General features: G+C 45.0%; 1 protein-coding gene across 1 annotated transcript; it reads left to right on the top strand.

The window, feature by feature from the left end:
• Positions 1–49: 49 nt before the first annotated feature.
• On the top strand, positions 50–11,186 carry LOC104951854 (alanine aminotransferase 2-like; the record flags this gene model as incomplete). Its single annotated transcript, XM_010778589.1, has 8 exons — positions 50–202; positions 1,154–1,397; positions 2,095–2,174; positions 3,805–3,941; positions 4,552–4,726; positions 6,009–6,164; positions 7,110–7,222; positions 10,712–11,186. Coding segments are annotated over 8 exons (1,197 nt in total), but the record flags the coding sequence as incomplete, so codon positions are not given.
• Between the last annotated feature and the right edge of the window lie 596 nt (positions 11,187–11,782).

Raw genomic sequence — 11,782 nt, 5'->3', positions numbered from 1 at the left:
GTGTGTGTGTGTGTGTGTGTGTGTGTGTGTGTGTGTGTGTGTGTGTGTGTGTGTGTGTGTGTGTGTAGGCTCGTACAGTGCCAGTCAGGGTGTGGAGTGCATCCGTCAGCATGTAGCTGAGTTCATCACAGAGAGAGACCAGGGCGTCCCCTCAGACTGGAACAACATCTACCTCACCACAGGGGCCAGTGACGGCATCATGGTATGAGCAGCACTCGGGGGGGGGTGGGGCTTCATGAGTTAATGACAGTTGTCGTCATAGTGATGGCACCTTCAGGATCGCTGCTCTGTGCCACATAGGAAATGATTGCACCTTTAAGACAGTAGCAGCTGTGTTGTACATTTCTAACTTTTGGAAAGGTGTGCATAGCTGAGAATGGACAGGGTTCCAGCTGCTTCACAAATCCTTTTTGCTTTTATGTTTCGCCATGTATAGCTCAACAATTAATACAAATGTTATTGAAATATAGTCTCTTTACAATATTCCAATCGCAGGAAGCACCATATTTGTTAAAAAGTATGTTGTATTGTAATAACAATATATTTTATTTAGAGAGCGCTTTTCAAGAAACTCAAATAAACTTAACAGAGTAAAAAAACACTTAAAATATATAACATTCATTACAGATTAAGAGCATTATCAGTCAAAATGATCACAATCATCAAGTTTTTAAGTTGTGCAACCCTACCACCAAGTCCGTCTTTTTCTCTATGTCAGAGTTCTTCAGAGGAAGGAGCACAGCTGGGATCTGCAGCAGCATCACATCACATGCCATCAGGCCATTAAAGCCAGTATAAAAGCTACCTTTGTGTCACTACTGTACACATGCCTCAAGAGCATTTGGGGGGAAGAATCTTGGCCAACGACACTCCGACATGTTGAATGAAGACGCTGGGGATCAACCCCCTGACCATGTGATTGGTACATGCCTGTGTAACCCCTGAGCCATAGTTGCCCTTATGATACACACCCCCTTCACTTTCGTGTGTGTGTGTGTGTGTGTGTGTGTGTGTGTGTGTGTGTGTGTGTGTGTGTGTGTGTGTGTGTGTGTTCTCTTTAGTCTCAGAGTGTTGGAGGCTTTAACATGCATGTGATTGTGTTAGCAGCAGTGTGTGAGCCTGACAGTGACATCAGGAGTGTGTGTTGTTGCAGAGCATCCTGAAGCTGCTGGTGTCGGGGGAGGGCAGTGGCAGGACGGGGGTGCTGATCCCCATTCCTCAGTACCCGCTGTACTCCGCTGCCCTCTCAGAGCTGGACGCCGTGCACATCCACTACTACCTGGACGAGGACAGCTGCTGGGCCCTGGACATAGAGGAGCTGCAGAGAGCGTATCTGAGCGCCAAGCAGCTCTGTACCCCCCGGGCACTCTGCATCATCAACCCCGGGAATCCCACCGGTAACACAGCACAGATCTGATCAGAGAGCAGCCACACACTCATAACAATAACAAGTTAACACACATCTGCATTGTTGGTCTATAGTCAGGTTTGTATGTATGGAGCAGACCTTCATCTCAGGTGTGAGCCACGTGACATCTGGGTCATCAAGAGATAGAAGGATTCCAAACATGTCATGTACTCGGTCACATTCCATTTCTGATCATATGATTGAATGATAGCAACCACAATGAAAGTGTATGAATATAGTATGGATAGTTAGTTGATGTGTTCTGACCGCCACAATAGTATAGCCCAGCTTTGATTCTCTGCCTGAACCCAGCTATAACAAACATGACTGTAATTATTTTTACATTTCATACATTTGAAGACACGTGGAAGTTAGATGTTCAATTTTTTTCACATTTATACAACGCTACATATAGTTTTACTATAGTGTGCTCTCATACAGTATAGGCTTTGCTTGGAGAGGCTGAGTTTCTGCTAAAGACTGACCATCCTGTCTCAGAGCCTAAAAGCTGACTCTGAATATTTCAAGCCTTTTACATGGAAGTATTATCAAAGTGTCTGCTTTACGTTTAGACTGTTGAGGGCTGACATGTATCTGTGTAACCTTTTTTCTTTTGTAATTGGGACAAACATTTCCACTGTGAGTAGCTTCAGCTCTGACAGCGGCTTGTCTCCCTCTGTTCTCAGGCCAGGTGCAGAGTAAAAAGTGTATCGAGGAGGTGCTGCACTTCGCCTATGAGGAGAACCTGTTCGTCATGGCTGATGAGGTAACTGCTGAACAGAGTCCATAGTACACCTGCTCATGAGAAATCCACTTTTAAGCATAGAAATGTCAAAGTGTTCAGAGCCTGTGTTGTTGCTTATGTGCAATGCATCTGTGTGTGCAGTATCCAAGATATTTTATTTCAGCCAGTCTGCTGAAATAAGACCCCCCCCCTCTCAGAGTTAGTGGTGTTTACAGTGACTGTGTCCTTGGAGTGCGGTCTATGTGTAAAATAACAACCAGGCTTTAGCTACCAACCAGAGTAACATCAAAATCACATTTAATCAAAGTCACCAAGCTTTCTGACCCTTTCCTGTAATTCACATAACATCCACCAAAGGAGCCAGGCTAATTAATTCTTTACAACACTTTTCTCACCATATTCACAAGAATTATTTTTAATGATAACACGCAGAAAAAACACCAATATGTTCCTAATAAAAATAAGTTGTATTTGGTTATCATAATTAGAATCTCTTTGATTACATATACTAGGAATGTGCTGCAAAGGGTGCATACGAAGGCACAGAAAGAAGAATCCTTTTTACATTTTTTAAAGAACGGAGCAAAAAATTGTTAATTTATAAAAACAATTTTAAAGGCTATTGCAACTAATTAACAAAAAATTAAATGATTATGTTGTGCTTTAAGTGGCTTCTGGGAAATGAAAACTAATGTCCTTACGAGAGTGATTGATCCGTCTTTAATCTGTAACTGTGTCCTTTGGAAAGTATTTTTCTTTTACTTACTTTTTATATTTATTTTGTTATTATATCATAACTTAGTACTTTTTTTTGGAGCTGAGGGTGGAGCTGAGGGTGGAGCTGAGGGTGGAGCTGATGGTGAGGCTGATGGTGGAGCTGAGGGTGGGGCTGAGGGTGGGGCTGAGGGAACTGATGGGTGGAGCTGAGGGTGGAGCTGATGGTGGAGCTGAGGGTGGAGCTGAGGGTGGGGCAGACAGCGGCTGAGGGTGGAGCTGAGGGTGGGGCTGAGGGAGCTGATGGTGGAGCTGATGGTGGAGCTGACGGTGGAGCTGATGGTGGAGCTGAGGGTGGAGCTGAGGGTGGAGCCGACAGCGGCTGAGGGTGGAGCTGAGGGAGCTGATGGTGGAGCTGATGATAGAGCTGAGGGTGCAGCTGAGGGTGGAACTGAGGGAGCTGACAGCGGCTGAGGGTGGAGCTGAGAATGGGGCTGAGGGAGCTGAGGGTGGAGCTGAGGGTGCAGCTGAGGGAGCTGATGGTGAGGCTGAGGGTGGAGCTGAGGGTGCAGCTGAGGGTGGGGCTCAGGCTGAGGGAGCTGATAGTGGGGTTGAGGGTGGAGCTAAGGGTGGATCTGAGGGAGCTGATGGTGGGGCTGAGGGTGGAGCTAAGGGTGGATCTGAGGGAGCTGATGGTGGGGCTGAGGGTGGAGCTGATGGTGGGGCTGAGGGTGGAGCTGAGGGTGGAGCTGAGGGTGGAGCTGAGGGAGCTGATGGTGGAGCTGAGGGTGGAGCTGAGGGTGGAGCTGAGGGTGGAGCCGACAGCGGCTGTGTGTGGAGCTGAGGGTGGGGCTGAGGGAGCTGATGGTGGAGCTGAGGGTGGAGCTAAGGGAGATGCAGGTGGAGCTCTGTAGTTGAACCTGCGTCTTTCCTCCAGGTGTACCAGGACAACGTGTACTCAGCAGACTGTCACTTCCACTCCTTCAAGAAGGTCCTGTATGAGATGGGCCCTGAGTACTTCAACAACGTGGAGCTGGTGTCCTTCCACTCCACCTCCAAGGGCTACACCGGAGAGTGAGTATCTGACACTGAGCCCCTCTCTGGGAACACAAGGAGCAGGTGGTTGTACGTCCACTCTGAAAAGTTAATATTTGTCATGGCGGAGGATGAAGAGGAGAGAAGCTGCTCTGTAGTCTAATGGTACAGCAGCAGAAACTGACTGTGGCTGAATAGTCTGTTTGTATAATTATATTTCTTTATTTGGCAGCAGGGCAGTTTTTCAATGTTTTCAAAGGTTATCTTGACAACACATCACCGTATCACACACCAGCCTCGCCCTGTCGCCTTTTATCTATCTTGTTAGGCCTCTTTATATTTGATTTACATTGCTTTATTACCATAAGTAACCACATGCTTTGTATGAGTGATCCATCATCGCTCAGTCTGACAGCTGTAGAGCAAGGAGGGCAACCAGCACAGAGACACAAGTACAACACTCATCAGCATCAACATTCAGAGTCCACCAGCCAATCTGCTACAACTAACGGGCTTCTCAGTCTTATTTATGATAATGTCTGTCTGAAAGACGCGGCCAAACACAAGCTTTTTCTCAAATGTTATCTCTGACGTCACCATCACTTTTCTCTCATCTTATAAATGTGCTTCTCTTTGTTTGTCCCCCCAGGTGTGGTTTCCGCGGAGGCTACATGGAGGTGCTGAACATGGACCCCCAGGTGAAGGAGCAGCTGGTCAAACTGCTGTCTGTACGCCTCTGCCCCCCCGTCCCGGGACAGGCAGCCATGGACGTCATCGTAAACCCCCCCAGAGAGCACGAGCCCTCGTACGCTCAGTTCATCAAGGTGAGTCGTTACCTGCTCACAATATTACATCTGTGTTAGTGACAGGCAGCAGCACTGAGAGGAACACAGAGCAGTCAGTTTAGAGATGAAGCATCTAGAGAAACAGCTCATCAATTGTGTGCAGAAAGCAGTAACTTTAGATAGCAGCCTGCTAAACAACAAGTCTCAACTTAATTGGAATGATATGGCATATCATATATGGTATGGCACAGGCTTCTAGTGGAATCCAAGCCGATGAGCTGACAGAGATCCATCTAACAGAGTTTCCATTGGTCAGTCAGTAGTGCTTCTACACTATGTTGAACCCTGATGTAACAAGAGGCCAATGCTGCAGTCTTCTCCAATACAGGGCTGTATGATAAATAATTAAAGAAGTCATACTGAGGAAACCCACAAGCTGTTTCAGTTCAAAGGAGCTTAAAGCCTCTTACACACCAAACTGACACCAAAGAACACGTCCCGACGGAACGTCACCTCACGTCTCCTGCATCTTGGCCATGTGTCGCACTGGAACACACCGCAAAGACTTCAGCCGACGGCCAAGTTGCACGTACGAACTGCGCATGCGTGAGTGGCAATAACTCTCCTTACCAGCAGGGGGCGGTAGTGTGTATTCGTCATTCAAAAGAGGCAACAACCGGAAGGCAGACTGCGTGATAACCGAGAGAAGAAGAACAGACTGCGTGATACAAACAAACAACAAATAGCGTGTGCGTTCCATTTTCACTCTGCAGCGAGAAGCTCATGGGGCTTTCCCGAACCTGTGTCGAGAGCTGGAGTTAAATGAAATCTCAGATTTGCCTTCTTAATAGTTTGTTTGGGTCCCTCACTTCCGTTCGCTTCTCAATCACTGATTCGCTAAGCTGAACAACCAATCAGAGTGATTTCTTTGACCGACGGCCTTTAGCCGACCGATTCAATATGTCGAATAGGCGGCGGAAGGTGTCGGCACGGCCGTAAAGACACGTTGGTGCAGTACACACCAATCTGAGTAGGGCGACAGAACGCTCATCGAAGGCCCGACATCTATCGACATCTATCGGCGCGGTGTGTAAGGACCTTAAGTTGTTCCCTTAGTACAGGGATCTCAGCCATATGAACCCTGTTTTACATTGATAATACCATTGATTAAACCGTTTAAAGACGATAAGATGTTCTACTGAAGTACTGACACTGGCAGCGCCCTCTTCTTTCCATGACTTTCAGCTGGTGTGTGTCCCTGACCAACACACAGTAGTGTATTCTGGCCTCAGCCTTTTGTATTATGGGTTGTTTTTTCCAGGAGAAGAGCTGGGTCCTGGACGTCCTGGCTCAGAAGGCCCGGCTGACGGAGCAGATCCTGAACTCTGTTCCTGGGATTAAATGCAACCCGGTCCAAGGAGCCATGTACGCCTTCCCTCGGATATTCATTCCCCCCCGGGCCATTCAGGAAGCCAAGGTCAGTAACAGCATGTACTTTAGTATGCAAAAATACACCAGAACAAAACAAACTATCCACACACTGCCTTCCCAATGCAGGGACACAAACATATTTGATTAATCATTTCATTTCATTCCATTTCAAACCTTTATTTAACGAGATTGGTCCCATTGAGATCATAGATCTCTTTTTCAAGGGAGACCTGCAGAATTTGTCATCATATTTGTGTACAACAATATTGTGTTCTAACAAGGAAGTTGTTCATTCAGGTATGTGCTATTCATATTTAAGAACAGAGGGGTGCAGCAAAGATTATTTTTATAGGCCCAGCCGGAAGTTAGCTTCACAAAGACTCCCTGAACTAAAAGCAATGGGAGTTTTCCATCGGGTTTGGAACATTGCAGAAAATATAATCTGAGGCAAACAAATGTTTATAATACTTAAATGTTTTGTTCAGCAGGATAATCTCCACAAATCATTGTTTTTTGAAGCATAAATACAATGGGCAGAAGTAAAAAGCTAAAGTTCGGCTATAAAGGAACTACAGCACGGTCACATGACTCCAGCGCTAAGCTAAAGGCAGCTAATGTTGGGCGTTTAGGCGTCTGATTTAGTTAGCAAACGCCGTGTTTAGATCCACCAGTGGGGTATTTACTGACATATTTTATGTCGTAGAAAAAACGTGAAATCTCTTCAGTTTGTTGTACAATTCTAACTCATTTCCATATTTAATGATTCAGTCCTACACTTCTCTATAAATATGAAATTATCTTGAGAGTGTATCCCAGCATGCATTGAGAAGCAGGAAGTGGATGTTCCTGAACATGTTTCCAGTCTGATGCCTGAAGCTGAGCAGATGAAGTGTGTGTGTGTGTGTGTGTGTGTGTGTGTGTGTGTGTGTGTGTGTGTGTGTGTGTGTGTGTGTGTGTGTGTGTGTGTGTGTGTGTGTGTGTGTGTGTGTAGGCCCGCTCCATGGCTCCTGACATGCTGTACTGTCTGAAGCTGCTGGAGGAGACAGGGATCTGCGTGATTCCAGGAAGTGGCTTCGGCCAGAGGGAGGGGACGTATCACTTCAGGTTCCTTCCTTAATCTTTTATTCATACTGTTAACAAGATGTGACATCATGACCATAGGATCATTACATAAAGAATTTTTTTTAAAGTGTCAAGCAACTAATCTGTCTTGGTTTCCAAACTTGATTGTGATTTAAAAAATGAGGCTGCATAAGAAATAAACCCATTATGTTTTACTATTGCACCGCCCTAAAGAAGAGGGACATTCAAATGCATCCCGTATCCTCTCAAAAGATGTGGCGCTGAAAGCCTGCTAACCACCAGTCAGTATAGCTCAGTGGCTATGCAGATCACAGTGTTGAGGTCTGAATAAACTGACCAGAGGCGCGGGAAGGTATTTTGAGTGGGGGTGCTGTCCAATGTGCTAATTATTACGCACGGGGAGGGGGGGGTTTGACGTTGACGTACACCGAGCAAAACCACACACACACAGCGGCATAACAATGGACTCCGGTGCACGCTATTACGGGCACTATAGAGCACACACAAAAGCGCGAGCACACACACACACACACACACACACTAAAAAGATGTAAAATATTATTTTACCAACAATGTGGAATTTACAGTCATTGAAGTAGGCTATCAAGGCATTGCTAATTCCTGTCTACATATTACACAGATTCTGCACGGCGGAAGCAGCAATAACCATAAAATAATAATTAAAATACCACAAACATGATATTGACCAGTATACAGATTCTGCACGGCGGCAGCAAATAACCAAAAATGATTAATAATGCATGTCTTACCTATTTGAAGACCCCAAATGTGGACTTCCGTTCAGGGGTGTTGTCGATGAATCTTTTCATCAGCGGCTGGATGTCCCTCCGATCAAGAATGTCACTTTGTTCGTGCATTACGGCCAGGTGTGTCAGTCATGTGTCATGTTGCTCCGAAGCCAGGTATTGAGGCGGCAAAGGGTGGAGAAGGAACGCTCAGAGGAAGCAGCAGAGTCATAGACAAAGTTCGATCAACTTTTCCACTTCTGTCAGGAGTTCCCTGGTTTGAGGATGCAGTGCTCCGATGAATCCTGCAACGTCTTGAGCTGTCTTGAGTCCTTTTGTCTTGGAGAGGTTACCCAGCAATGTGAGCTGCATATGTAGACGAGATTTATCGAACTGATCGGGGACCTGTGCAGCAGTGATCTCTCTCATGCCTGAGTATTCTCCGTTTGCGGCATTGATGACAGTTTGCTCTCTCAGGGCAGCGACTTGTAGGCATTCTTGGTCGAATCGGCGATCCAGCACGGTTGTCACAAGATCCAAGGCCTTATAGAACTCACGCCGCCACTGCTGCTCTCCTACATCAGTCACAATGTAAATGTGAAATCACCCTTGTGCGTTCGGCCCACCGAGTCGGGCATAATGACAGCAAGTTGCAAACCGCCTCATCATCACCAAACATGGGCTGGAACAGCGTCTTGCGCTTTGATGACTCCCCGATCACAACTGAGACACTCCGTACAAAGTTGAATGTGTCTGCAAAGACACAAACTTCCCTCGCCACTCCTTGTAATACATGATCAAGTGCATGGTTACTACAGTGCACGTATAGTGCAGATGGACACTGCTCTTTCAGTTTGGCTTGCACACCCGAGATGCGGCCCGACATATTCGCAGCACCATCGAAGAAAAATCCCCTGAGACGATCCAGTGGGAAATTCAAGCGCAGAAAAACATCCTTTATGCAAGAAAAAAGTGTTTCTCCAGTTGAATCAGGTGCACTGTAAAATCCAAGGAAAGCATTCACTGCCTCAAGTTTTGAATCCACGTATTGCAAAGTAATGGAAAATTGCTCTGATGTACTTATATCAGTGGTCGCATCTGCAGTAAGACCATAGAAAGAATGCTCTCTCGCTTCGGACACAATTTCTCTTTGAACAGCATGGGCGAATATCTCCAGTATTTCATTTTGTACCGTGTCGGACATCCAGTTGTCTCTTCGCTGCAGCCACTCCTGGCATTTTGGCAATGTAAATGTCCGCTCCATCATCAGTTTCCATAGCACCCCATCTCGATTGTTATGGCCTCTTAATGATAGTCCTAAACTGCCGATTAATCTTACTGATCTGAATATTAGCTCTAGGACTGTTCTGGCCGTTCTTTGCTCTTTCTCAACAATCTCCGACAGTAGAGCATTAATGGGAGTGTTGTTGAGCAAGCAAGCATTCTCTCCGATTCTGAGTGAATGTCAGACAACTCGTGCTGGCTAAACTTTGTGGTTGCTTTACGCCAGTTACAAAAGCCTCCTACTGTAAATGAACTTGTCTTTCTGTCATTATGTCTTAAGCCCTTCTCTATGGCTTTGCAGCAGGTGAAGCAAAGAACGGTGTCTTTCTCCGTGACATAATGCACCCATTTCCACCGGGTAAACCAGCTTTTCTGAAATGACCGCTCGAAGGTCTCTGTCCCAATATTCCTCCCAGGAAAACGTATGTCTGGTCGACACGGCTCATAAAACCCCAAAACGTTAGGAACGCACGGTGTCGGGTCTAGCTTGTCAACTGCACCTGGTGTGATGTGTGGCCATGGCTAGCGTTAGCCACAGCTGAACTGCTAGCTCCAGTTTCCTCCTGCTAGGAGGCTAGTGCTCGTTGGTGGTGGTGGTGTTGGTAGACGAATGTCCTGCCCTTGCATCTTCTAATTCAATCTTTTTAGCAGATTTAGCGTTTTTAGTGAGAAAGAATTCCGAGATACGTTTTTGCGCCATGTCAGTTACTTGTCACTTGTTTTGTGCGTCACGTTAAAAGTAGCCGACTAAAAACTTTTTTTCCACATCTTTTTTCTTTTTCTTTCCTGAAGCAAAATCTTTTATTATATAGTTTTAAATTATCATTTTAATAATAATATATAATATAAAATATATCTCAGGCACAATTAAATGAAATAAGGAGGAGGAGCTCCGCCTGCCTGCCGCTAGGGGGTGCTGCAGCGCCCTCAGCACCCCCCTTCCCGCTCCCCTGAAAGTGACTGCAGAGCAGACTGCCTTCTGGGGTGGAGCTGTTATAGTTGATAACGAACTGCTTAGGGTCCAATAATAAAACAGCATGGTGAGATGAGATACACCGATGAACTATCCAAGCTTTAGAATAGGGGCCCAGACACTAAATAGAAAATATTTAAAATATATTTCATTAACATTAATAAATGAAAGAGAGAGCATGTGAAAACATTGAATCTAAAAAACAGCTAACACTAAAAATGTACAAATGAAAAACACTTCAAAGAGTGTAGTCCTCGGATATGTGAAGCTTTGACATATTTTAATAACTGCTCCCTTACTCTCTTTTTGAAGAAAGACACAGATAAAAAACATTTTATTGTGTTGTTATTCTCATTCCATACCTGTGGACCCCTGCAAACCACACCAAATGTCTCCTACTTTATGCTCTGCAATATAATGATTATTGTATTTCATTGTCATAATTGCTGGTTGGATTGAGAAAGATTGAGTGTGTAAAATATGTGTTTGTGTGTCTTTGTTCATTAGAATGACCATCCTGCCGAGCCCAGAGAAGCTCACGGTCCTCCTCGGGAAGCTGAAGGAGTTCCACCTGCGGTTCCTGGAGGAGTATTCCCAGGAGGGGGCTCAGAGCAGCAGCCTTCACAGAGAGGAGGGGGCTCACTGAGGCTCAGACTGAGAGTGTCACCTTATTATTGCTTTGGGTTTGAACTTGTGTTCCAGAAATACTGTGCCTTCTCCTCATTGCCACATGATCCTCTACCAGATAAAGACAACACAGAACAGTGACTGATCTCCCAGAGTGCATCATGCTCTCAGTCCATCCACACTCATCTAATGATGCTGAGCCGAGCACTTCAAACATCAGGTTATGAAATGCTATGCGAATGAGGAGTTGTATGCCTCTATTAAAGTGCAGCTTCAACGTTTTTCAAAAGTAATTGATTGTTTTTTTGTTTGTTTTGGTATTGTGCTATAATATTAAAGGCTTTTTTTACTCTAATCGTTTCTGTCACTGTTAGTAGAATTCAGTTTATGGAAATACAGAAGTAAGAAACTCAATGAGTTATTCTGCCAGCCCCCTCTCTTAACGTTTGGTTAAGTTATAGCTAAATAAGATAAGTGAGGCCAAAATGTGAGTAGGATCACCAGATAAGTCAGAACCAGGCCAGTAGCCAAGGGATTTCTGAATAACTTAGTTGTGATTAACACACAGACCTTTCTGTGGCTTGAGACATTTCTCATTAGCTTGTTGTACACATGTTGCACTGTGGGAATAGACTAGGGATGATGTTAGTACTCCTAAAATCCTGGCTCTGTCTAAACCCTGTATTGTAAGGTCAGCCTGTAAAGATATATGAAGAAAGAACTTTGATAAACAAGGTTCTAGGTTCTTTATTTAGTCATACGTACATAGCTACCGTGTAGTTATGTAGATGAAAATCTTGTGTCACAGGCTTCTCCAACAGTGCAACACAAAACACAGGTCAACAGAAAAATATACTGCAAGTAAATAGTAATACAAAAATAAAAAATAGTGCAATAAGAGTCTATATGCAAGTTATTGAAATATGATATATAGGTAAATAGATAAATAAT

This window comes from Notothenia coriiceps, unplaced genomic scaffold (genome assembly GCF_000735185.1).
Source record: "Notothenia coriiceps isolate Sejong01 unplaced genomic scaffold, NC01 NC01_scaffold00019317, whole genome shotgun sequence".
Classification (NCBI taxonomy): domain Eukaryota; kingdom Metazoa; phylum Chordata; class Actinopteri; order Perciformes; family Nototheniidae; genus Notothenia; species Notothenia coriiceps.
This window is presented reverse-complemented; position numbering and strand designations above follow the sequence as displayed.